Raw genomic sequence first — 27,526 nt, 5'->3', positions numbered from 1 at the left:
GGGATGTAAGATGAGTCCAAAGTGCGACATGTTCCAAACTACTCCAAAAAAATGGGATCGTGGAGGGGTCAGTGCCCTTGGTTGTATCACAGGTATGAATCAGAGATCTAGACCTTCCTCCCACGCTGCTGGAAAGACTCCCTGAGGCAGCAGGAATGACAGGACCCAAACCTTAACTACCTCAGACAGCTGGCCTGACTCACGGATCCAAAATACGTGAGTGCGTGGATCCAGGATTAATCCTGCTCACTATGCTTAGCAAACATTCTCAGCACCTTTGCAGCCCTTCCCTTAACAGTTCCAAGGAGACAAGCGCCTAAGGAGCTCCTCAGTTTTGCATGTGACTCTGATAGCAAACTAGAAACTGGGGATCAAGAGTGCTTCCCTGGAAGAAAAAAGGTGGGAAACTGCTCTGAAGTGCCCATCCTCCCACTTTCTCCCCAGAATTCCAAAGGACACGTGGGCAATCAGGTGTGGAGAAGGTGAATACCTTGCTTGGGATTGCCTAAATTTTGGTAGAACTGAGACTAAATCCAGCCTGGTTTATCCCACTCACCCTCCTTATCTCCTGGCATGGAATCTTTCCATAAGTAGCTTCACTACAGACCTGGAAAGACCAGTTCCAGGAGACAGAGCTTTCCTGGGCAAGGAATCAGGGCTGAGACTGATTCCTGATGAACCCAATTTATGCCTGAGTTAGGTTTTGCTTGACTTGCCTCCTCTCCCCTTTGCCCGCTGCAGGGCAGGAGCAGGGATGAGACATTCCCAGGTTCACATTGGAGTTAATTCCCTAAATTCCTCTGCATTAAACAGCACATGCTTAAATTGGGATAGTCACATGGACCTTGCCCACGCACTGGTCACGCTCCCACTTCCATCAGCACAACTGATCAACCACCAGGAGCAAAATACACAGGAAAAAGGGAATACAAGACCCAAAATCCAGAGGAAATTCCTCTCCTGAGCACACAGAGAGTTTAAGAAAGAAGAAGGGATGTTTTGGGGGACAGGAAAACCTTTCTTTGGATTCTCCCTGCCTCCTCTGCCCCACTTAGTCTGGTTTTAACACAAACTGCCAGGCTCTCCATGCTTCCCTAGGGAGACTGGCTGGGAGGCTGGACAGGGAGATTTGTTTGCTGTTTGTGTTAATGACTTGCACTGAGCATTCCAAGTCTTCCACACTGAGCTTTCAAGCAAGGTTATATCCCTGTTTCAGTGGATTCTGCAGGAAAACAACCCAGCAAAAAGCAGGGATGCAAACCCACAGGATGATTTGTTTGGAATGGGTTTGGCTCTGCATCCCCAAAGATTTTTCGCTTAAAACCTTCATTTGGCACAGAAAAATCTGATTAAATTTCTGTACCTGGAAGGCAACAGAACCTAGGCAAAACAAGCTAAAAGGGAATGAGGGATCAAGGAATAATTCTCTTCCCTGCTCTAGTTTTTGGAGAGGGAGCGAGACAGGAATTGCTTATAGGAAGAAAAAGGGAGTGAGCAGGTGGAAAACCTATTTTCCTCCCAGTGCCTGGAGGGATGGATCAGGTGAGTCAAGAGGCAACTCCTCAGGGTCAGAACCTTTGGGATTTATACCTCTATCCTTGCAAAACGTAGTGGGGAAAAGAGAGACAGAAGGGGAGCAGATTCCATGAGAGGAAAAGGAGGCTATTTGGGACATCGCCCGCCAGTCTGACAGCCGTGACAAGGCGCAGCCTATGGATTCATCAGGATGCATGGCACATCCTGGCAGCCATCTGGCTGTGCCAGAGGAGCCGTGCTAGGCAGGGAGAGGAGGCTCCAGGGAAGAGCACACAGAAGCGCGGAGGCTCCGGCCGCTTACCCAGTCGGACATAGAGGACGTACTGCATGGAATCCCGCGGCTCCGTGTACAGGATGCTCCCGCGCATGCTCAGCCAGATGATGGCCAGCTCGGCGATCATGCAGCTCAGCAGGATTCCCAGGTAGCCCCGGCCGTGGTCCACCAGGTTCAGGGAGCACGTCTCGTTGGGATTGTACACCAGCCCGAAGAGCACCACTGAGAGAATCACAAACCTGCCGGGCAGGAAAGCCAAGGGAAACCATGGAATATCCCACAGCTGCTTCCTCCCTCAGTGTCCCACAGCTCCTTACATTAATCTTCATTTGGGCCCCAAATCCCCACAAGCCATCCAGAGGCCCTGCTACCCCTGTCAGAACCATTTCATCCATGCCACATTATCCCAGGGGATTTACCACTCCAGAGAAGTTGTGGCTGCCACATCCCTTGGAAGTGTTCAAGGCCAAGTTGGACGGGGCTTGGAGCAACTTAGTGGGAGCTGTCCCTGCCCATGGCAGGGGGTTGGAATTGGATGGTCTTTGAGGCCTCTTCCAACCCAAACCATTCCAGGATTCCGTGCTTGTTTTTCCTGAGCATCTGTACAGAAACTCAGCCCTAAATTCTAGTGGAGAATCCTGGGTGGCACAGGAGGATAACAAGAAGCTCTGGTCAGGCTCTTTGGAACTAGGCTAGACCTCGGAACAGAGCTAAGCTACAAAAAACAGAAGCTGGAAAAATATTGGTGTTCATCAGGAATGCCCCAACCAAACTTTCTGGCCCCATGTAGAAGCGTGGGGAGAATTTCCATGCCAGAAATAGCCAGAAGAATTCCTGGGTGAATTCCAAGCATCCTTGTGCCCTTCTCACTTACCAGGTGGTGTGAAGGAGGAAGAGGAAGACGGCTGGCAGAACCAGGTCATCGCTGCCCACAGACCAGCGCCGGCGGAACACGACAATCCCTGGCATGGCTGGCGGGTCCCGGGAAGTTCAGCAGGCACAGCACTCACCTCCTGAAAAAGAATGGAAGCAAAGCTGCTGCTGAGCCTCTCCAGCCCCCTCTGGAGAGCCCCACAACCTAGGAGCCATCCTGGTTTATCCCAGAGCTGCTTCTTTCCAGCACCAGGGGGCATGGCATGCTCGGGAAGGAGGGCTGGGAGTTGAAGGAGTGGGAAGTATTAGGTGAAGCCGGTGTGTAACTCATCCAGCTCCACTTCATGGGATTACCTGGAATCCTGTTAGGCTGTGATGGTGAGCAGCCACCGTGGGATTTGGGACAGGTCACCCTGGCCTCAAATCTCTGGAAAACCCTATTACTGTGTTTTTTCCATGCACAAACCTCCTGCCAGGCTGTTGTTGTCAAACAATTCTCCCCCCCACAATTGACTCAGGAAGCCAAAATACCCATTAACAGCCAGTGGCAGCATCTGGGGAGCTATGGACTGGCTCCCAACAGCACTTCCAGTGAGGATATTGACTCCTAGGAGATCTCCCCCTGGACCAGCAGGAGCATCCTGCCAGCTCCACATCTCTGTTGCATCCGCACCAGCCCTGACAAGCACAACCAATTCCAAGGTGGAAGACTGAGGAGCTGCTGTTCCTCCCTGGGTTTTGTTTGTGCTCCTATTTTTAGGGCTTCCCAAACCCTTTGGAAAATAGAAACAGGAGTGGTGCAAAGTCACGAGACTGCACAGGGTGCTTCAGCCTCCTCCAACACAGCCATCCCACTCCGTCCCAGCTGGCCGTACTCCAAGCTGCTCCAGAGGGACTCTGGCAGCACACCTTATCCCACTCCTGCCTTCCTGGCTCAACACATGACCCGCTACCAGGAATTTTCCTTGGTTTTGCCAAATCCAGGATGGTGTCTGCACTCTGGCCACAGCCACCAGGGATTTCTGGATTCGGGGATCAGTCCTGTCCCTCTTTCCATGCCCTAATCCCTGTCCCACCTCTTACCTGTGCTGCCAGGGAATGCTACACCTCACCTGTGCCTCTCTGCTCCAAGCTCTCCCAACTGATCCATCTCAGTTCCCAACTCCACCAACCTCCCAGTTCCCACATCCATGCACTGCTGCTGGAGTGCTCCACCCATGGCCTGCGGTGGCCATGCTGTTCCAAAGCTGCACTTGCAAATCCATAAGTGCTCTTGGATTTTTGCCTCTGTGAGCCCAACAGCACACTGCCAGGTCAGGACAAAGTGTCCTCATCCATTTCTTACAACAGGATTTCCAACAGCATTCCCAAGGGAATATCACCTATGATACTTCCTGTACCAGGCAAAAAAACCCCACACTTGGATATGATGCCCCTAATTTAATGCTGTGGGTAAAACAAATTAGAAAGGGGAGGACATCCATAGAACTTCAGCGTCGTTTGGATACGAAGGGAGCTTGAAGATGATCCAGTTCCATCTCCCTGTCATGTACTGGGACACTTCCCACAAGTCCAGGTTGCTCATGATTTAAACTAAGCTGAACCTTCCAGATAACACAAATGTCAGGTCTGAGACAGCCCATGGCACCAATTCCTACTCTGTCCCACTAAATTCAAACCAGCAGTCAGGTATGGTTACCCCACCACTTCCCAGAATATCCCAAATCCAAAGTGTCCTCTCCTGTGCCGACACCCACAGGCACAAGAATGGATCTTCCAACACTTTTCACCCATTACTGAAAAACTACACAGTCCCCTCAAATTCCAGGAGATTCCATAGTTAACAGGGTGCACCCAGCCTGTCACTCAGTTGAAGGAAATGCACCGTTCCACAAACAAAGCAAATGCGAAATTCCAACGCCATTTGGATTCCCACTTCCTAAGCGCAGAATAATCAGAGCACTGGGTACATTCCAGCTCTACCTTCACTCCTCTGGCCATCTGGAGACTCCCTCCCAGCCCCATTGTGCCTGTCATTCACCACCCAGGATAGCTGGGATATCACAAACCCTGGATACACCTCCAGCACTTCCCAGCTCAGCTCCGTTCCCGTCATCATCCCTCGGCTGCATCCCACCAACGCGCTTTCCGGAACTCTTTCACCCCTCCAGTTGGGCTCTCCCAGTTCCCACCACCCTCTCCCAGTTTGAGAAGCAGGATATCAATGACAGCAACAAATATCCAATGTGGATTCCTTATCCACAGCAACAGATGGGGACAGAGCAGAGAAGCCTGTCACTCATTGTCACATATGGGAATACTCACTGTGGAACTGTCACTCCACTTACCAGGCTCCCAGGGCAGGAACATTCCCAATTTGTTCCTCAATTTAAACTAGGAGCTTCAGGGCTTTGCCCCTGCTTTGGAAAGGAGGGAGATGATGGAAGGCCTGAGACTAGAAAACCCACCAGAAAAAGCTCTCACTGTGAGGACTCTTCAGCTTCATCCCAGCACAGCATATCCCAGGAACTGTGTTTTAAGATGCTGAAGATACGATCCAGCAGAGGAACTGGGAGGAACCGGAAGGCTGGAGTGCAAAGAGCCCTGAGACCACTGACCCTGGCTCTGCGACAGCAAGAACCCTCACACTGTCCCTAAAACTGCTGCAAAGAGCCAAACATTCCCAGGATCTTGAAAGCTGAATCCCAGTACAAGCAGCCCCAAGCTCCCAACACTGAAATAAGGGAAGCACATGCACAAGGAGTCCCCTCAGAGCCGGGCAAGATCTAGGGAAGCAGGAATCTTACATGGCATGAGGTCCAGCCGCTGCGCATCCTTCTCTCCCAGAAGGGGATTTCAGGAAAAGTGCATATCCAGGGAAACAGGCATCACAAGCTCAGGAGGGAACAGCAAACTCTTCCTGCAGCCATTGAAAATCCCACTCGGCAAAGGGAAGCACGGCGTGGGAACTGGGATCTGCCTGCCGACAGAGCCGGGCATCATCCTCAGAGCAACTCCCTCCCTGCACCTCATTTATCCACCGGGAATGCCGAGAGCCAGAGGTCGTGACTCCCCCCTTCCACACCCCCCAGCACCCTCTGGAAGGAAGTGACATCATCCCTATTCTGAGGAGATTGTACGTGGATTGTGGGAAGGAGGACTGGGAGCGAGAGCGGGCGATGCTGTCAGAGATGCAGAGCCAGGAGAGGAGGAAAACCCTCGAGCGGCACAAACCTCCTCCCTCTTCCCACCGAGAAACCGGGAGCGCTGCCGGGAGCCCTCGGACACAGCCACGGCATCGGGCTGGGAAAGGCTCCTGGCCATGGACTCTCCAGCGAATGGCCGGGGGAGGGGACTTGGATGGGACACAAAAGGGACACACAGAGGGGGCCACCCTAGGCACAGAAAGGAGAGACTGTTCCAGAGGAGTCTCTCCCGGCCTTTCCAGCCGTTAATTCCTTGTGACATGCTCTGGGCTATGACAGGATGTGGGGGAAGGGGAGAATTAGCTGTCTGTAGGGAAAGGCTTAAGGAAAAGAGCAAGGGAGAAAAACGCTAGTGAGACAACATTCCAGCTAAACCTCGGAGACTTAGGCTAATCCAACAGCCCATCCCATCTGACATGAGCCTCCTTAGGGAGAAGTACACCAGGAAATAAAGCTGAAGGAAAAAGGCTGTGCCTGGATCCTGCATGCCAGGAACCCACCCACACCACAGCAACACCCCCAGAGTCACCCACTCCCTCCACCCAAATCCAGGCAGGAATTGCTCCAAGCTCCCAGAATCGAAGATTCCCGAGGCACCCACACAGCCCAATGCTCCAACCCCCTGCAATCCTCATCCCTGCATCCACAGGCTCACAATCCCCTGCAATTCCCTATCCCTATATCCAAAGGTTCACAAACCTCTGTAATTCCCCATCCCTGCATCCACAGGCTCACAACCCCCTGCAAATCCCCATCCCTGCAATTGCTCATCCCTGCATCCACAGGTTCACAACTCCCTGCAATTCTCCATTCCTGCATCCATAGGCTCACAACCCCCTGCAAATTTCCAATCCTGCATCCACATGCTTACAACACCTTGCAATTCCCCATCCCTGAATCCACAACCCCTTGTAATTCTCCATCCCTGCATCCAAAGGTTCACAGCCCCCCGCAATTCCCCATCCCTGCATCCACAGGCTAACTCAGGATTCCCACTTCCATCACCCCAAAACCTCCCCTGGTTCCCAAACTCCTGCTGTTCAGAGCAAAATATGGGAGGCCAAACCCAGGCTGAAATCGGATCTGCTGGGAGTTTTTTCTCCCTCTGCCAGATCCCTGGGGATGTCTGCATGGAGGAAGCCCTGTTATCCCAATATTCCTTCCCTACACCTTTTCCCTCAGGCACCTGATGGCACTTTCGCAAGACCCAGGTATGACAAAGCAATCCCATCTCATCTCTGCCAGCACCCTCTTCCAGCTGGCCTCTGCAAATTCCAGAGTCCTCCTGGGTGACTCAGCCAAGGAAATTATCTCAAAATAAGCCAGATGTTTGCCTTCACTGCTCAGGGCTACAGAATTCACCAAAAAAAATGGATTTGTAGGTCTCGGTGGATGGTTCCAGGTGTCGCTAAAGGACAGAGCCCTCTGTTGTTCCACAGAAATCCAGCACCATGTCCTGGAATGCTGCCCCTTCCAGGATCCCTTTCCCTTGCTAAAATGTCACCATATTCCCCAGGAATGTCCCAACCTGCTGTCCTGCTGGGAAGTTCAAGCCCAGGCTTGCCAGCTCCCAGCTCAACTTCCTGGGAAATGCAACAGGAAAACCAAAGCCAAAGGAGCTTTGTGTCCTGCCACCTCTCACAGCAGCTTTTCCTCAGGAGTGATTTTCTGCTCCAGAGCAGAGGTGCTTCCCTTCTCCCTGAGAGCACATCCAGGTCACCTTGTCCAGGTGCTGGAGACACCTGTCTTGAGGGCACAGCATGGATGCTGCATCCTGCTTTTTCATTCTGCAGGATAACAGACAGTTCACTTCCCTAACCAACACAACTGTGGTCCCATCAAGTCACCCCAAATACTTCCTTCCCTCCCCAACATGTGCCATATGGAATACGGGCTTCCCACTCCAGACTGGATCATTCCCTTGCAGCTCCCACAACCCTCTTGCTCCCACCAAGCACTTACTGGACTTGACGGAAATCATCAATTCCAGCTTGGAACCAACCCCATCGGGCCCCGTCCAGCTGTTCTGAAGGGTTTTAAATGAGGCTCTTTCTGTTTCTGAGTTGGTTTATTACAATCTGGGAATTGTTCTTGCCTTCCAGGGAGAAGGGGGATGGGTTATATCTATACAGAATGTCCTGAAGCTGGCCAGAGGAATTTGCATGGAGCAGCTCTGCTCTGGAGCCAGGCTGGGAGAGCTGACATGGCTCAGCCCAGAGAGAAGGCTTCAGGGAGCCTTAGAGCCTCTTCCAGTGCCTAAGGGCCTCCAAGAGAGCTGGAAAGAGCCTTTGGAATAGGGCGTGGAGGGACATGACAAGGGGGCATGGCTTCCCATTGACATGATGTGGGTTTGGATCCAATATTGGGAAGAAAACCTTCCCTGTCAGAGTGGTGAAGCCCTGGAATGGGTTTCCCAGAGATGCTGTAGCTGCCTCAAACCTGGAAGTGACAAGTCCAGGCTGGACAAAGCTTGGAGCAACCTGGGATAGTGGGAGGTGTCCTTGTCCACAGCAGAGGATAGAATGGGATGAGCAAGCATTCCATGTCCTTTCTAAACCAAACCATTCCAGGACTGAATACCAAGAGGGGACAAATTCCATGGCACCAAAGGAGGGTGAGTCCTTTCTGCCTTTTCCAAGAGGCAGGAAGTATCTGCTGCAAGCAGTGCCTGCAGGAACTGCAGGGACAGCTCTTCCCAGGGGGAAGAAGGCACAGCAGCTGCCGGAAGCCTGTGAGAGCTCTGCTCTCGCTGGAGGTGATTAAGGGAACAGACCCCTACTTTAAGGAATATTCCATGGATTTATGGAACATTTAAGAGCCATATTTTTAAAGAAAATCCCAGGCAGAGATCACTGGCAAAAATCAATGGGGATTAGAATTTTTGGATATCTTCATGGCTACTTTGAAGAGTCTCCTTGATAATCTCCCATTTTCCAAGGAGAATGGAATAAAATGAGTCAGCGGCAAAGCCAGGGAATGAAGCTTGGAGACAGGAAAGGTTCGAACAGCCTCCTGTGGCTTGGCACACTTTGGATGTGGCTCCCTCAGGATAAGGCCGTGGCACCACAATCACCTCCACAATGTCATCAGGACAGAACTAATGGGATCAGCTTGGATCTCCAGCACTGCCCACTGACACAAATTCCCAAAACTGAGATTCAACCGACCTTCAAAACACAGGGAACAACAACTTACCTGTTTGGCCCACCAGTTTAACCCTGAAATCCTGGAATAAATTCCCTGTAACTGCAGTGGTGATGGACACAACATTGGTGTAACCACTTCCCAGTTGGCCCAGCACTGATCCATCTCCATCCCGCCTCATTCCTCCTTCAGACTCCTTCCCAAAGCCCCTTTGCCATAAACACATCAAGGTGAATGTTCTCCTTGGTTAAATCCATCCCCTTTTTCCTCAACTCCAAACACTCTTCTGCCCTGGGTAGAAACAGGTCTCATGAATCCCACATTTCCCTCAAATATGCATGACATCTCCTTTCTGTTACATTGGGAATGATTAATTTTTCATAAGGAAGACTCCAGAATGCATCTCCTTGGCATGGACTTGACGGCAGCAGTTTTCAGGAAAAATGGGACTATCTTGCAAACCCTAATGGATTTCGTGCAAGAGGATGGGCAAATCCCAAAGGTGCCACTCCCAGCACTTGTTCCCAGTTAAAAGCAGAATAAGGGATTCACTGAATCAAAGAGAAACAAGGAAATTCTCCACTTTGGAATGCACCGCCTCTGAATAACTAGGACTAGTTCTGAGACTGTTCCCAGGGATCCCAGTCCTACAAACCAGTGACACTGCACATCCCAATGGTTCTCCCCACTGGATATCCAGTGACATCCTTGCACCATCCCATGGGCCGGGATTTGTCCATAGCATCACCATGAAGGCTGGAAAAGCCCTCCAAGATTGAGTTCAACCACTCCTTCAGCACTTCCAAGGCCACCTCTATCCCATGTCCCCAGGTGCCACATCCACATAGCTTTTAAACCCCTCCAGGGATGGCTCCACCACTGGAGCCTGCTCCAATGCTTTAAAACCTTTTCCATTGAGGAATTTTCTCTAATATCCAACCTAAACCTCCCCTGGTGCAATTTGAGGCCATTTCCTCTCATCCTGCCACTTATTCCCTGGGAGCAGAGCCTGATCGCACCTGACTCCACCCTCCTGTCAGGGATTTATGGAGAGTGAGAAGATCCCTCCTGATCCTCATTTTTCCCTTGTGCTCCAAACCCTTCCCTGGACATGCTCCAGCACTTCCATGACCCCCTTGGTGAAGAATCCACAGGGCTTTATTAATTCCAGACCTCAGCAACCATCCCTGGGCATAAAGGAAGAGGTTTGTAGGGATAAGTCCATAAAGGCAGGGATCACTGTGAGACATTCCAGCCTCCCAAATGAAAGGGAGGATGATGCTTGGAAAGGGATGGAAAAGCCTCACTCACACTTCCAAGATTCCCAGGACTTTTCTCCTTGACCTCGACAAGAGCACACCTTAACTCCAGAGATCCAGACTCATCAGCTTATGGAAAATCCAAAGCCAGCACAAACACCTGGCCAAGAAACAAGGGAAGCCACCACTTTTTCAGGAATCTGGGAGTGGAGAAGGAACTGTCACACACAATCCCAGTGTGCTGCCAGGAATGGAGTTAAAAACAACCCCCAATCCTTGTCTCAATGCCGGCAGCTCCGCACTTCCACCCACAGTTTGTGCCAGCAGAGCCCACGGGCAGCTTCCCGACCACTCCAAGCTCCAGCAAAAATAACGGCCAAGTTGCCAGGGGGGAAAATGTAATAAATTCCAATTAATTTGGGATTTGAAATATAACTCCATGTTCTACAGGGGAATAAAATCCCCTACAACAAGGAAAGCTTGGCTGGAATGGGGCAGGGAATGCAAAAGGAATACCTGGATGAGGTGATGGATACAGTAATAAATGCTTCCAGCATCCCAAACCTGCTCCCAGGTGTGGAACAACAGCTCCCTAGATATATTTACTGGGAATCACCGGTCCTTGGTTTTGTTGGAATATCCCACAGCTACACACAGAACTTGGTAATTCCTGGTTGGAAAGCACATGGCCTCTGAGTTATTTATAGCCAAAACTCCAAGGGCTGGATGAAGCCAGCCAGGGCAAATCCAAGAGGTGACCAGTAATTACACAAGGAGCATTTTGGATGGAGCCTCATTTCTTTAGGAAAAGCTATTTTCCTCTACAATCCTGGCAAATTCCTGACAGTTTACTCCACCCTGGAATGCTTATCAGCTCAGCCTCCTTTTCAAAAAGGCAGAAAAAAAAGCAGAAGGAGCAAAAATCCAGGTGAGATATTGAATTCAGAGGCACATCCCTGCTCTGGCACATCTGGAAGTGATGCCTTCGGGAAGAGGGAGGAGAAGCCCAGTCATTCCCAAAAGGAATTGCCTCTCTCCCCTCCTGCAAGCAGCTTCTTGGCTCCCTAGTTTACACTAGTGGGCAAACAGTTTTCCCAATAACTTGACTCATTGCTTCAGGAATTCCCTGGGGATGAGTCACATGCAGGGAAAGCCACCGGGAGCGGCGCCGGGACCACCGCTGCCAACACGAGGAGAGCGAAAGAAGTGGGAGAACACAAAATCCCTGCCAAACTCGGGAAAACTGTGTGGTCAACACCATTCCTTGGCACTCCTTCCCTGCTCCCCCCTCCCCACAAATGTGCTAGAGAGGAGAAGCGCATCCGGAGAGGCGGCTCCAGGCTCCGGAGCCATGGGAATCGTCAGGGAGAGGTTCCCTCCACGTGCATCTGCCGGCATAGGAGGGAATGCTGGCTCTGCTCATCTCCCAAGAATGATTCTAAGGAATTTAAAGGAGTAATTATTTCCCTCCCTCCTGGCCCTGAGGGGAAAAGAGGGACACACGTAGAGGGACATGTAGAATTCCAGGGCCTCCAGCTTCTTACTCCACTCCCTGCTCACTAGCATTCCCAATTTAGCCTTTTTTCTGTATCGCATCCCACAGCTTATCTCAGGAGTTTTCCTCTTCTCATATTCCATGACTAAGTGGTTAGGTAGGTACATGCCCAGCTGCAAGTCAAAAATGCTGGGAATCAGGGCCATCTGGAAAGGTTTTTTGGGAATCGAAACCCAAATGCGTCTTTTCTCAATACAATTTGTCCTCATTAAACAGGGATCCTGGATCTGTGACACTTCCAGGCTCAAAAAGCTTTGGGAATGGCTTCAAACAGCCTAAACCTGACCTGGACATGACCTATTCCCATTTTTCTGATGCTGCCTGTTTATTTCCCTCACTGTGTCCCTGCTTGTTTCCTTTGCTGAGGACATGCCTATATCCCACATTGCTAGAAAACAGCCTGCAAAGAGGTCATGGAGGTCATACTTCCCAAAGTCCAATGAAAATTCCAGTGGAAGCCACCAACAGCCTATTTGAGGACCTCATCCTGTGGGAGTATGTTCAAGAGGGAATATTCTCGAATACTGTGAGTTCCCTGAAAAGGCCATGTCTGTGCTTTGCCTTTTCCTGTAACTCCCCAAACACTCCCAGATTCCCACTTTCCAATATCTTGGAAAGCGTCAATCTTGCACCTTATTAAGCACAATCTGCTTCTTGGCCCCAGTTCCAGATTTTTCCTAGCCTTCAGTGAAAACAAAACCAACATCAGGATATCCTGCAATTAGTTATTTCTGCAATCTCATTTGACAAACCAGAACCTACAGGAATATTTATGGATTAAAAAAATCAACCCTGAATTAATGTTTTTCCAGCAAGATCCTGTGAACTAATCACTAGCATCCAAAGGATTGCTGCTATCCAAGGGATTCTTTCCACACTGAATGTATCCACTTTTACTTCCATGTTTACCCTGGAAGCAAGGATCAAACACCAAAGTCCTGTCTGGGGAACACCTGTACAAGAGGGAATTTTAAATGCACAACAGCAGAGAAGTGGGAATTTCAGCCCGGAAATGTTCTTGGCTTGGATATGGACATGGACAACATCCTCTTTCCCTTTTTCCTAAGCTCAAAGGGAACATTTCAAGCCTAACTCTGGATTTCCAGCTGCAGCTTCCCAAGAAATGTGGTTCTGCCCTCCCATCCCGTGGCTTCCACCTCAATGCATGGGAATAGCCCTGGTAGTAAAAGAAACCATCGGGCTGAGCATTCCCAGCAGAAGAATCCTGCTTTATTCCCACTTGGAGAACTATTTTCTAAAGGAAGCTGCCAGCTCTGCCCCAGCTCCCATAAAACTGCTAATTACAGTGCAAATCCAAAGAAACCAGGAGCAGGGAAGGAGTGAGGGAATGAGAAAAGGAGAGGCAGATTCCAGCTCACCCAAATGACAGCTTGGGAAAACTTTTCCTGCATCAGTGCTTGCTCCTAAGAATAAATCACCTCTTCCAGTGCTGCAGGACCCCAAAATTCCAGTCCCCATGGAGACCCTCAGAACAGCTCCCTCCTTTCATACCCCAGCAGCTCCTCTCTCATCCCATCCCAAAAAGGCCCATTGTCCATTAGGAACATGGAGCTCACCGAGGAAGAGCACATGGAAAACCACCGACAGTCCAGCACCAATTCTCATGCAGCTCCAACTCTCTCCCAAGTTTATGGAACTAAGTCCCAAATTGCCACCCCGTGGAAATCAAATCCTGGGACTTACCAGCCTGCTTTTCCTCCACCTGGTGCTTGGGATGAAGATGTTGGAATCACCACAGGGAACAAACAGCACTGGTCCCACACCTCTCCAAACCACCAACAGACCAAATGCTTCCTTCTCCTTTTCCTAGGAATTCTTACCCATCCAGCGCTTCCCTAATGACAACCAAGCAACCTAGAACTGCAATCCTGGGCTGAATCCTGCCAAGCTGAACCCTCCAGACTCTTCCCGAATCTCAGATTTGTGATGGAAAGCAGGAATCCTCTTTTTCTTTTGCTTATGTAAGCAAGGATTAATCAAGCCCAGGCTTCCCTGATCCTGTGTCATATTTAAGCCTAAAATACATTTATTTTTCCACATTCCCTTCTCCTTGGACACTCCAGGAGGTGCATTTCCAAATCCCAGCACACACATCCCTCCTCCTCACCACCCACAGCCTGCACGTGGAGCTGATCCACAGTTTCTCCAGGCCCTCGGGATCTGTGCTCTCCTGGCAGCCACAACACCCATCCCTCCCCAGCAGGGATCCAGCCCTGCCCACTGCTCCCCAGGGAGAGCCAGGAGACAGGGATTTAGTTTCAAGCTCAGGAATTATTTAATTCCATAAGGCAGCTTTACATCTCCTCAATTTCTACAGGTTTTCCAGCTCTGACTTCTGGAATTACTCACACATATTTACTCCAACTTTTTCCTGCTGACACAGATTCTTTGTGCCTGTTTCTCCCTGTGGATTCATCACCACAGATCCTGGAGTGGGAACTGCTGATTCCCATATCTACACTCTGATACCCAGCAAACTCGGCGCCACAGGAAGCACGGCCACACATTCCTGGCTGCAGCCATGGCACCAGGAATCTCCTCCTGTTTCCATGCTTATTCCCCTACTGACACTCCTGGTGTCTCCTTGATACAATGGCCTTGCTCAGCCTGGAGAAGGGAAGGCTCCAAGGAGATGTTGGAGCTTCTTCCAGTGCCTGAAGAGACTCCAAGATTGTTGGAGAGGGACTTTGGATAAAGGCATGAAATGACAGGACAATGGGAATGGCTTCTCACTGCCACAGGGTGGAATTAGACGGGATATTGGCAAGAAATTCTTCCCTGTGAGGGCGAGGAGACCCTGAATTTCCAGAGGAGCTGTGGCTGCTCCATCCCTGGAAGTGTCCAAGGCCAGCTTGGCTGGGGCTTGGAGCAATCTGGGCTAGTGGAGGGTGTCCCTGCCCATGGCTGGGGGATGGAACTGGATCACATTCCAGATCCCTTCCAACCCAAACAATTCTGGGATTTTTCTTCCTGTTACCACCACTCTCCACGTTTCCATACCCTCTTCACTTTCCCTCGTTATCGGCGAGCCCTTCAGCAGAGCTTGAAAGGAGCTTGGAAATTTGTGACTCCAGGGACACTGTCCCTGCCCTCTCAGCCACCAGCTCCAGAATTCATTTGGAAAAGCCAGACAAGAGGGAGGTGAAAGGAGGCGAGGCAGAAGCAGAGAGTCCACGTGACAAGAGCGGAGCTACAGCCGAAGAAATCCCTGGAAAAGCATTCCTTGGCTCCAAGGAGCTGTGCAGGCACGAACTGAACGGCACAGATTGGAACTGACTGTTCCTAACACTTGGTTATGCCACAGAAAACCAGGAACAATCCTTCCCAAGCGAACGGGGAGCAGAAAAGATGAACGGGCCACATGTGGGAATGCACCAGCTCCAGAGTTGGGGAATGCCAGACTATGGTAGGAGGTACTCAGAAGCAGCAAGAGATGATCCAGAACCTAAATCAACCACGTGATTCCTAAAATATAGATAGGAGGGTCCTGAAAATGAGATGAATGTGCTCCTCCTAAAACAATCCCTAATTCCAGATGGCTTGGGTAGGAAGGGACCTTGAACTCATCCCATTCCAGCCAGCCCCTGCCATGGGCAAAGACACCTTGCACTATCCCAGGTTGCTCCAAACCCTGTCCAACCTGGTCTTGGATGCTTCCAGGCTATGGGGCAACCACAGCTTCTCTGGGAAATCCATTCCAGGGCCTTGCTGTCCACACTGGGAAGCATCTCTTCCCAATATCCCACCTATCCCTGCCCTCTGGCAGTGGGAAGCCATTCCCAGTGTCCTGTCACTCCAGGCCCTTGTCCCAAGTCCCTCTCCAGCTCTCCTGGAACCCCTTTAGGCTCTGGAAGAAGCTCCAAGGTCTACCTGGAGCCTTCTCTTGTCCAGGCTGAACATTCCCAGCAATCCCAGCCTGTCCTCAATCCATGTCTGAATTGAACAGGAAAAACATCACCTTTCCTGCAGCACGTCCCAGGGGGATCATCCTCAGGGCTGTACCTGGATTTCACACCTGGCTGCTGGACATCCTGGATCATGGCCAGGTGATCCCAATCCCTCTCTACTGAACTCAATACCTCTGCAGCTTTTGGAAAGCAAAGGAAAGCAATTCCATTTTTCCAAAGACAAACTGAGCTCAAATCTTGTCCAGGGAAGTTGGTAATCCTCAGAAAATGGGAAGGATCCCTGCTCCAACACCACAGGGATGTATTTTGCAATTGATTTCCCCTCCTCCAGCAGACATGAATTCCAAATGAATTTCACACTTGAATTTCTAATCCTAACAGGATTATAAGGAAAAATGCTGTTCATTGGGATCTACTTCAGGACAAGTCCCTGGCTCCCAGCCCAACCAGTTTGAGGCCGCTGGAAAAGAAATTCCTTTTTCCTCTCATTCCTGAGGCAATGCGTGGCCACCCTGGTAATTAAACTGAGTGCCTTTGCAGAGGTTCCTTCTGCAGGATTTGTCCAGGTGTGGATTTTCCCTGCTTTCCTTTAATTATCTTATAATTAACCATGAAGTATCCAATCATCCAGAGCGTTTTCAATTAAGCTTCAAAAAGAAATGCCTGGAAGAGCTTTTGGTGGGAATGTTCTAATCAACTGGGAAGAGATCACAGGCACCAGAGTTGGGGTTTGGTGACTCATTCCGTTATTGTTGGGGCAAGTGAACTTCCAAAGCCAGAAAAAAATTCCTTTATTCCATCTTTTTCAGTTCACATCCTCATCCCTGATCAGAGCTCAGAGACCCGAGAGCAATATGATATTGTAATTAACACAGTTGATTAAAGAATAATAATTAAGCTCTGAAGGATCAGGAATTATCCCTGCCCAGGTCCAACTCTTCTCTATCCCAGTCCTGTGCCTCTTTTTGCCTCAGTTCCTTCCTTCAGCCTTAAATTCTGAGCACAGGCACAAGCTGAGATCTCCTACAGTTCCTTTCCAGGCAGCAAGGGAAAATATTCCCAGTCTTTTTGATAAGGAATAAGAGGAATTTTACCAGCATCCTTGTGGAGATGTTTTGGGATCACACAGCCCACGGGAGAAGCAAATTGTCCTCAAATGCCAGGCTGAGACCTCCTGCGTGTCCAACAGCACAGACAAACGGATCATGGAATTGTTCAGGTTGGAAAAGCGCTCCAGACCATCCAGTCCAACATTCCCCAGCAATGCCAAGGCCACCACTACTGTCCCAAGTGCCACATCCATGCAGATTTTAAATCCTTCCAGGAATGGGGATTCCACCACTGGAGCCTGCTCCAATGCTTTGCAACCCTTTCCATGAAGGAATTTTCTCTAATATCCAACCTAAAACTTCCTCTGGCACAACTCAAGTGTCACTTGTCATCTGACTTGTCAGATGGCTTTTTTATTCAAAATACCAAGAGAATTCCAAAGGTCTCTTGGAGAAGGGATCTCTTGAGCGCTCCTAACAGCCCCCAGCATTCCAGGAGCTTCTCACACACCTTCCCAGCCATGTTCCTGACAGCCATTTCCACATTCTACAGACAACACACCTTCTCCAGTGAGGAAAAAAGAAATCAGTCGATGTCTTCAATTGCTGACATTCCCATTTTTGCAACCTCCCATGGATATTTAAGGATTTATAAAGGTCCCATGGATATTGAATGATTTTATTTTCACTGCAAAGAGACAAACAGCGGAACAGACAGACCCGGGGAATATACAGCTCCAGCATCCAGCCTGGAATTGTCCAGCATAGGATGAACCCAAGCATTCCTTAAGCTGGAAAAACTCCATGCCCACAGGTTTCTTCCTCCCTCCACCATATTCGTTGCTCCCAGCTGGGATCAGTGTCCAGCAAAAGATCAAATTATCCTTCTGGAGTAAGGGAATCAGGTTAAGGAATGACACTAGGAATAATTCTCCCCTCGTTACATGATTTCCTGGCTGGAATTTTCAAGGTGTTCCAGCTGCCAGTCTGAAGCTGGAAAAGGGAAAAAGGACACTGGGATGACCCTGTCCCCTTCCATGAGGAGGTTTTAAATTCCAGCACCAGTGGCCCACACATCCTTTCTTCCCTCTCTCCCCGATAAACCAGGAAGGAGACAACACAGCAAAATGGAAAGATTCTGTGTTTCCACCAGGAAAGCAGCAGGGGGAGGGGGAAGGACAATCCAGGCTCTGAAATGTGTTGGGATAAAATCTCACCTCCACCCTCATCCAGCTCTTCCCAAGTCCACCACAGGATTTAGCATTACCAGGATGGGAGCCAAAGAATCCAGAGGTAAACATCCAAGAGAAAACAAGGAGGGAAGGGGTTGGAATCACTGGAAGAGACCAGCAGGAGCTGCCTCTTTAACACCCCTCCCTCAGCTGCCAGCACCCAGGAATCCCATTCCTGCTCCGGGCTGCCAGCAAGGAATGACCTCTGGAGAGCACAGATCCGTCCACCAGCAGCACACAACTCACCCCTTTTCCCTCCTACAACGATCCAACACCCCCATTTCAGGGAAATCTGAGGCACAATTCCGTGATTTTCTGCAGGGAAGAACAGAAGCTCTGAATCCCCCACGTTTTTGGGGTGGGCTTTTCCCCCGCTCCAGGAGGAAGATGAAATCATGTTCCCAAAATAGTTCCAAGGAAAAAGGCTCCAAGGAAGACAGAGCTCCCCTTTAACCAGAGAGCTGAAACTTCCCTGCCCTCCAAAGGGATGGATGAATTCAAATTCCACTCTACAGCATTGGAAACATGGAAAACTGAAGTATTAAAGTACCAAGTCATAATTAATAACAGCTACTAATTAATGGAAAATCCAAATTTAGGGGAAAAAAAAAAGACAACCCCATTGTTACAAAATAAGGGATGACAACCTTCAGGCAGAAGTCCCAAATCCCAGATTTATGAAAAATTAAGGGATTGGATCCCTCAGGCAAGAGTCCCAGATGCGCTGACCACAACCCAGCCATGGTGCAGTGGCAGAAGAACCCTTGGGAAGCTCCCACAGGGAAAAAAACTGCACAGCTGCCTCAGTCAGGATCCCAACACACCGAAACCCAGGCCCCATTCCACAGCAGGTGCCCGTTTTCCATTGGATTTGCCTGGAAACTTGTTTAAAAAGCACAGTTCTTCCTTAACTGTGACCTCTCATCTTTTTCCCGTTTCAATTTTCTAAGTGAACTTTGGGACTGCAATTACTCTTCCCTCACACAACGCAGCTGTTTTCCTGAATTTCCCCCAACCTTCCTGAACACACACGGGGCGATATTCCCAGGAAGCGGCATGCAGACAGTACTGGGCAAAGTCCCATATTCCTTGGGAGCTACTTAAACAACAGCTGCACTGGGAAAAAAGAAACCAGATTTCTCTGTCCTGAATATCTTATCTACTTCCAAGGAGGTGGGAAAAGCAGATTCAGGAATAGCTTAGCCTGGAAAACTCATCCCAAAGGGGTTCCTAACCCTGCTCCACAAGCATCTGGAATCCAGGGTGGTCTTTTTGCTGCCCCCCTCCCTAAAAAAAGGAGCTCTGAGTCAGCAAAATAACAGCAGGGCGGATTCGGGCATCTCCTTATCCAACTTGTAATTAACTCCAAGGCCACAGAGCAGCCTGGAATGGTAAAGCTTGGCGTCAGGAGCCAACTGGGAGAGAAGGAATCTTGGTTTCCCATTTAAGTCAGAAATTAAATCCCTTTCCTACCTTTCCTGACAAATCTTAAAAATGAGAACTCCAAGCCTTGCAAATCCCTGTTCCCATAGGAACATGAGAACTTCCAACATCATCTCCTTTTCCAAGAGCAGCAATGTCTAATGGAGCCTCAGCAGCTGGAATACTGTAAATACTGGGAAAGGTAAAAGGACACTTCTCTCATTTCTCCTCAGGGAGCAGCAGCCACAGCCCCAAGGGCCACCCCTTTTCCCCTCTCCTAATGGGATTTGTTGCTTTTTCTCCCTAAAAAAAAACAGAGTTTCAACAAAAACTCCAATTTGAAATGCAAATTCCTTGGGAAACCCTTGCAGTCAGGTGTAAGGAGCTGAGCAAAGACCAGGAGAGCTGTCTAAAGTACAGAGCAACAAATGGTCACGTTGTCTGGGAACAGGATCTCCCGCTTCTCCAGGCCTGGACAACCAGGAATTCCAGTATCGCACCCTCTGGCACAACACCTTTTACCTCTGGACACTGAGGCAGAAGATCCATCTGCTTTCATTCTATCCATGTAAAACTTCCAGGCCCTGACACACTGGAATGGTGAAAGCATTCCAGAAGGAAAAGGGAATTTGCTCCCACTCTCCACCCAAAAACTTCTCTAAAGGTTTAATCAAACAGCACCTGCTGGAAGAAGGGAAAGGCCAACTCACTGTTTTTCAGGAATGTTGAGCCCTTGTGCTCCGGAGAGGAGGCTCCAGGGCTGTGTTTTCCATGCCAGGCAGGAGGGAGTGTTTTGGCCCAGCCCCAGGGAACTCAGAGCCGAGCGGTTCGCCAAACAAATCCATGTTAACACTGGGATTTTGGTGTCATAAATCAGGTGCTTTCAGGTGAAAAAGTTCCGGATTGTTCCGACCACACCCTTCCACGCTTTTTGCACTCCAAAGGGCAGCATTTCGCAGCTCTGGCACACACAAAGCAAAATCCTGCAGCTACAGGAGCAGGAACCAGGATGTTCTTCCCATTCCATCTGGTTTCCCAAACCCCCCCAGTCTAGGCTTTCCTGGAATGAGAAGCCTCATTTCTTAGCAGTGGGAAGTGCCTCTTGCTCTCCTCAATCCACATCTTACTTCCAAGTGTTGATCAATTAAGAGTTAACAAGGAAAGAAAAAATAGGAGAGCATCTGGAAAACAACAGAATAAACACAATGGCAGCTGGGAACACCAAGGACAACAGAAGCTGGATTCCAGTGATCCCTGTGGGTCCCTTCCAACTTGGAATATCCTACGATTGACTTGTCCATTGCACAACATCCCAAGGTTTTAAGAGGATAATTGGCTGAGGACAGTCCAGGATCCTCAGTGTTGGAGAGATTCCCACGTTCCCTTGGGTGACTCCGCCTCCTCCTCAGCTTGCCCAGGTGACACCTCCCCAGCACCTCGTCCACCCGGTTGGAGCTGCCACGGAACGCTGAACTAATCCGACCCTTGGGATGAGCATCCAGTGAACAAACACAGCGCATTCCCTTCCGCTCTCCTGAGCCAGAAGGATTTGGGTGAGCCCGGAGTCATTAAAAGCCACCTCGGATCAGTTCCACTGCCTGAATCCCCTCAGTGTATCCCAAAAACTCGGAACCACGAGCCCTTACTGGGCTTGCAGATGTCGCAATTCCAAAAGTTCACTTCCCTGTCTTGTCACCCCCACAAGAGAAGGAAAATCTGGCAGGATCATCCCCCTGAGGACCAAACTAAACCTTGTGTGTCCCAAAGAATCAAGGCTAAATGTGAGAATCCTTGGAGTTCCTACCCAGAAATGGCTGGAAAGCAGGGTTCCAAGCCATTCCAGGGAACAAACGTGCAAGGAGCCAGCAAATCCATGGACACAAAACATGGGTTATGGTATGAAGGACATGAGAAGAGTTGGGAACATCAAACCCCTCAGGAGCCGAGCCTGCACATAGAGAATCATGGAATTGTAAAGGCTGGAAAAAACTTTTAGGATCATCAAATCCAACAATCAACCCCCTAACTCATGTCTCCAAACATCACATCCACATGGATTTTAAATCCCTCCAGGAATGGGGACTCCACCAGCCCCTGCTACCCTGGGCAGCATCATCCAGTGATGATGCTTCCAACCCCTTCCATGAAGAAATATTCCCAATATCCAACCTAAACCTCCCCTGATGCAACTTGAGGCCGCTTCCTCCTGTCATTTGTTGGGAGAAGAGGCCAATCCCACCTGGCTCCCACATCCAGTCATGGAGGTGTAGGGAATGAGAAGTTCCCCCAATCCTCCTTTTCTCCATGATGAAACACATCCTGCAAACTCACACATTAGATAACAGAGAAACTTCCAACTTCGGCATGCTCCTGATTTCCCTCCCCAAATTCCTGCTCCCCACCTCACAAGGGAATTTCACCAACTCTGCCAGTATTCCCAGGAGGCTCCACACTTACTCAGCCGCCCATTCCTGAGCATTTTCTGCAGCTTCCCACGTGCTTCCCACCTCTCAGCTCGCCTCTCCTCATTCCTCCGCCCTCATCCAAGGGGAACACAAAGTCAGAGCAAGGCCCCAGAGAGTCCCGAAATTCTCCTTGCCAGCTGGGATTCCATAAGGCAAAGAGTTACATGCAACAAATCCCTTTATCTCAGGCTCTATCAGGCCTTGGAATAACCATGGATAACACTGCATTTGGGGATGTGCCCATTTCCTACTGAGTTAAATTTGATTATGGCATTGGAGGTGTTCAAACGAGCTCAGGGAGAAAATATGATCCCCTTTTTTTTTTTTTTAAGGGCCAAAAGACTCTTTTCCAAAAGCAACACATTGATCCAGGAATAGCCACAAAATTTAGAGGGAAAAAGGTTTTCCAGACAAAGCAGCCTGTGGCTTCCCACAGAAGTTTTAACACCACAATTCCACAAAGGGAAAGGGAATTTTGCCCCTGGATTTGTCAGTGAATTTTGAGGAAAGCTCTAATCCTTCCAGTTTTGGAACATGGATGCCTCTTTTTCCACTAGAAAACAAGGGAGAACTGACAAAAGTAGAGGAAAGAGCAATCCCAGAGAGCACACAATCTCTCCAGGAAATTTTCCAAATTTTCCCTTATTCCCTACTCTATCCAGGGAAGAAAGTGAACAGCACAAATCACAAATTCCTGCTTTTATGGGAAGTTTTTCTCCTTTCTCTGACAGGGCATTTGTTTTCCCCTCTCCAAGGAAAAATCCAGTTCATCCCTGAATGCTCTCATTTAGGGAAATGCTCGTTGTCATTAGCGGATGCTCTGGTGCCATGGAGATGGTGACAAACAACTGAATCAGCCGGAAAAAAAAAACGGAAAAAACCCGGAGTCACAAAAAGGGGAACGTGCTTCCAACGTGGCCCAGAGGTAAATGAACAACATTTATAAAATCTGGATATCACCAAGAAAGAGGGTGCCCAGGAAAGTTGTGGATCCATGGAAGTGCCCAAGGCCAGCTTGGATGGGGCTTGGAGTAACCTGGGATAGAGGGTGAATTTTAAGGCCCCTTCCAACCCAAACCATTCCAGGATTCTAATCAAGGGATCCAAGCAGAACAGGATAAACTTTTTTTTTTTCAGGACAATCCCCAGCTGGCTGAGATGCTGGAAGCTCCCAAGCAGCACCTGCCTTGTTCTGATTTTCTGGGAGGTGAAACAGTTCATTTCCCACAGGAGAAAACAGCACCAATTTGCAGGATCATTTAGCAGACCCAATGGGAAAAGCCAAGCCTCCAGAGGCTCCCAGTTTGGAGCTGAAATCCATATTCCAAAAATACATCCAGGCTGTGTCAACACCAGGGATCTGGGCTGCAAAGACAAGCCATGACAGAATAATAAATTTCATCCCAAAGGATGCAGAGCTGTGGAAATTCCAACTTCCAGCAGACATGGAGCAGCAGGACACATCCAAATAGGAACCTTCCAGGGAAGAAAAGCACCTTTCAGGGAAGGAAGGGCTGAATTCCATCCCAACCTCCCCATTTTCTATTTGCTGCACTGAACTATAATAGGAATGTCCTGAATTTTCCTGTTTCTTCCCATTATCCAGTTCAAATGTTTTAAGGTGGCCTGAGGGATTCAGCATTTTATTCCAAAAGAACAAGGATAAGGATTCTGTCCTGCAGCCTGCTTGGATGTAAAATCAGGATCACTCAGGTCTGTGGGGATGACAAAACCTCCAGGCCAAGAAATCCCAAGGAAACATGTTCCAGAGGAAAAAAGTAGTGGAAAATGCTCATTTAAGGTGGCATTCCCATATTTACTGATGGCTATGTGTGAGTTGCACTGGGATATTTGCCACTGACTCCGAATGAAATGGCAAGTGAAAAACACCAGGAAAACTTGGAATTGAAGGCTGTAAATTATATCTTGTATCCTAATTGCAGGGAAAAATTTCTATTGAGCTCAAAGCCATCCCTGAGGAACCCACTTGTTTTAATTCCACACCAAGGGAACATGCAGGAACCAAAATCTCAGCTGGAAGGGAACAAAAAGCCAGGAATTTTCATGCAATTCCACAAATCTTTGAAGAGGAGCTCAGAAGTCATCTCAAAGAGAGGGAGGAATGCCAATGGATGGGGCAGGATGAGGATTTTCAGGGATCTGCTGGAGCACAAGGGCAGTTAAGGAAGGATTTGAGTTAAAGAAGAAACCCCCGGATTAAGAGCCCGGGGCAGAATTCTTGACAGTCTCTGCCTGCCATGCAAATTTCCAGCTCCTGCTACAAGGAAGAGGAAAATAATCCAAAGCTTTTTTATTTCATCTTTCCAAAGAGATCCAGAGGTAATGGAGGGGAGAAAGGAAATAAAAGGAAGAAGAAGAAATGCCTGAAGGTACAGAGCACATTTTTCCTGAAACTCTGTGGGAATTACTTCCTCTATCCAAAATCCCTTCTAGGGTCCGGCAGCATTTTTGTCTGTATTTCAGGGCAGCATATTCCTCAGCAGGGCAAACTTTCCCACTTTTCACCAAAACCTGGAAGACCATTCTAATTTCTTCCATTTTCAAAGTTCCAAGCTGGACAGGTGCTGCACCTGGCAAATTTTCAAGGATTTTTTTCTCTGATTTCTCCTTAAAAATCCACACAATAAGGTATAGAAACACACCTAAATGAACAGTATCATGTATAAAATAACAAAAACATCAGCTCCAACTGGCCTGGAATGAAGAGCCTGATTGACTCCCATCTATCCCAGCAGGAAGAAACATCCCGGCGCTCTCCACAGATCCCACAAAAGTCCATTTGTCACACTTCCCATGGCACAAAGGCTACTTTCATCCGCTCCCAGCTCCTGAAAAACTCCAGCCCAGAAGCCCCAAGAGCAGATTAAAATAGTTTCACTCACCCCATCTCAACTGCTGCGTCTTTAACTGGAAATTCCTCCAACTCCAGGGCTCAGTCCAGCTCGGGATGTTCTCATTCATCAGCTGGATCACTGTAGGGAGCAGAGGTGGAACCAAGGGTCATCTATTTGGGAAAGATGGAAAGGGAAGGGAGGAAAAGCAGGGTGCAGGCTCCCCAAAATAAAGCTGTGTGGTCTAGGGGAGGTATAAAGGCTTAATTCCCCCCGCAAAAAAAAGCCTTTAGACAGGACAGGGATGTTTGGGACAGAAGAGAATTCCTGCTGGTTTAGTTCAAGGAAGTTTCATAAATGACAGCAGGGCCTGGGAATGACTGGAAGCTTCTCCAAACTCTTCACCATCCAAAGCTGAGCAGCTTCCTGAGCTTTACACCCTCCAAGCTGAACACTTCTCCTCCCTACATCCTTCCAGCTGCCTGGAAAAGACCCCCCAAAAACCAGGATTATGCCACTTTAAGGAAAAATTTCTAAGGCACACAAGCCATAAATCCTGATTTTGCAAATCCATACAATGATACGGCAGCTCCGAAATCCAAGTGACCTCGTTTGGAGCAGCCAGCTCTCAATTAATTAACTTCCAAGGGGAGGGAGAGCACAAGGAACAGGACTGAGATTCCCACACAAAGTCCATAAAAAAACCCCAAGCAGAGGGTTTTTTTTTTTGGTTGCTGTAATTGTTTGTCCAGGGAATTTTAACAAAGTTTCCAAAATGTAGGATTTTTTTTTTATTCCTCACATTTTTGGTCATTGGGAGGAGCATTTTCACGCTTCTCGCTTTCCCTCCTGGCACAGCACTTCCCTTAAATCCCATTGCTGTACAACTGCTCCTTCCCAGCCCTCTGGAAAGGGAACGGGTGGACACAGCCACAGAAGTTTCCCTTTCTCACAGCCCTTTTCCCAGCAACCACAGAGGGATTTACAGCATTCCCTGTCTCCAGGATTCAGATCTGGCTGTGCAGGTAGCAGGCAAAAAGTGCCCAGTGCCTTAATTTAAATGGGAATTCAGGTCAAATCAGGATTTTTTTAGGTCAGCACTGACAAAGTCAGTACCTGCAGTACAGAGTCCATATCCTTAAATCCCTGATTTTGACCCTCCAGAGTAAAATTTTGGAAAGCAGAGCTGCCAACTCCCAAATTTCCAGTTTAAATTCCCATTTAAAGGGGGAATTTTATCCTGCTCCTTGCTGAAGGGTTTTGGCTGCAGAAATTCCAGGTTATTTGTATCATTTGCCACATTACAGTTGCTTTTCCAAGTCTCTTGTCCCTGTTGGGCATTCCCGACACCCTCAGCCATTCCCAGTCCAAGCTGGCACTGCTGGAATTTCTCCAGCAGCTTTAAGACCCCCTTGCAACTTTTATGACCCTGAAAACCAACACCTGGCACAACAAACACCTTCCCCCAGCTCAGGTTTCCAACTTGGAAAGCTTCTTCCAGCAGTGTCCACAGGATACACATCTCAGCCAAGCCAATGCCAGAATCATGGAGAGTCCGAAGCTTTCCAAGAGCCACTTCCCACAATTTCATTATCTCCCATTTAAGAACACTCAGCCTAACCACAAAAACTTGGATGCTTCTCCCTGTCCAGCCAGGAAGATGCAGCAACTCATCCCCACTAAGCTTCATCCAGGGGGGAGATGAATATTCCCACCTTGGAATACTCCTTTCCTTTAAAACCATTCCCGAGAGTTTTGCTGCTTTCATGTCCCGGGGTTCTGTATCCCACCTGGGTGAATCACTTTGTGATTTGCCACCTGGAGCAGGCTCTAAGGACCACGGTGTGCACCAGGCTCGGAAATCCCCATTCCCATATTCCCAGTGCCAACTGAAGCCTGTCCCAAATACACCAGCAGGTACTAATTCCCAGAAATGGGCACAGCAGGAATTCTGGCTGAGCAGCCTGGCAGCATCCCAGCTCCAAGATCTCGGAGCGACATCTCCCTTACTTTTACAAGGATATCTCACTTCTGCAGCTGCCCGCGATCCTAAATTTGGGAATTTTACGGCCGCGGCTCAGCATCCGCCCGCGTTGCTCAAGTCAGGTACCATTCCCTGCGGGAAGTAATAAAAGCTGGGAGCAAGAATCCCTGTGTCACACCCACACCGCAGCTTCTTCTCCCTGGACATCCAGCAGCACCGCTCCCGCCTCCCACCGCAGGATCCCGAATCCCAAACGGCGGGATCACCTTCACGCCTCGCACCTGCCCGGGGCAGGATGGCGGCTTTCCAGAGGCGCAGGTGGAAGCCCACCGCTCCCCACGGGGCGCAGGCCACATGGAGCGGGGCCCTCCCGGCGGGAACGCCGCGCTTCCTGCGCGATCCAGACCCCTCGGGCGGCGCGGGCCTGCAGCCCAGCGGGGCGGGGGGCGGTGGCGGGCGCACCCCCGGCCCTGCCAGCGCCCTCCCGGCTCCCCCGCACCTGCCGCAGCGCCGGCCCCCGCTGCCGCGCCATCCCCATCGCCGTCCCTCACCTCGCTCCCGCTGCCGCCGCCTCGGGAGCGCCGCGGCCGCCGCCGCCTCCTCCATGCCGGGGGCCCTGCGGCCCCCGATTCTCCAACGCCGCCTCCGCCCTGCCGGGGCCGCCCCCGCCTCGCCGGGGCCGCCCACTGCGTCAACTGCGTAAGGGCCGCTACGCAACCTGCGGTCGCCACGGCAACGAGGGGTGC

The 27,526-nt window shown here is 49.7% G+C and overlaps 2 protein-coding genes across 2 annotated transcripts in view; both read right to left on the bottom strand.

The window, feature by feature from the left end:
• The window catches only part of DAGLA (diacylglycerol lipase alpha), a 54,345-nt gene extending 26,858 nt beyond the window's left edge, over positions 1 to 27,487 (bottom strand). Inside the window, exons 1-4 of the mRNA XM_068194434.1 lie at positions 27,332 to 27,487; positions 24,848 to 24,937; positions 2,685 to 2,823; positions 1,838 to 2,049 (exon numbers count right to left, since the gene is read on the bottom strand). Of these exons, the coding sequence (XP_068050535.1) occupies positions 1,838 to 2,049; positions 2,685 to 2,779 (307 nt within the window). The 5' untranslated portion in view covers positions 2,780 to 2,823; positions 24,848 to 24,937; positions 27,332 to 27,487. The remainder of the gene's footprint in view (positions 1 to 1,837; positions 2,050 to 2,684; positions 2,824 to 24,847; positions 24,938 to 27,331) is intronic.
• The window catches only part of TMEM138 (transmembrane protein 138), a 92,301-nt gene continuing 69,284 nt past the window's right edge, over positions 4,510 to 27,526 (bottom strand). Inside the window, exon 6 of the mRNA XM_068194431.1 lies at positions 4,510 to 4,520. The gene's annotated coding sequence lies outside the window, so the exon portion shown is untranslated. The remainder of the gene's footprint in view (positions 4,521 to 27,526) is intronic.

Source organism: Anomalospiza imberbis, chromosome 6, assembly GCF_031753505.1.
Source record: "Anomalospiza imberbis isolate Cuckoo-Finch-1a 21T00152 chromosome 6, ASM3175350v1, whole genome shotgun sequence".
Classification (NCBI taxonomy): domain Eukaryota; kingdom Metazoa; phylum Chordata; class Aves; order Passeriformes; family Viduidae; genus Anomalospiza; species Anomalospiza imberbis.
Note: the sequence above shows the minus strand (reverse complement) of the source record. Positions and strands in the feature narration are given on the sequence as shown.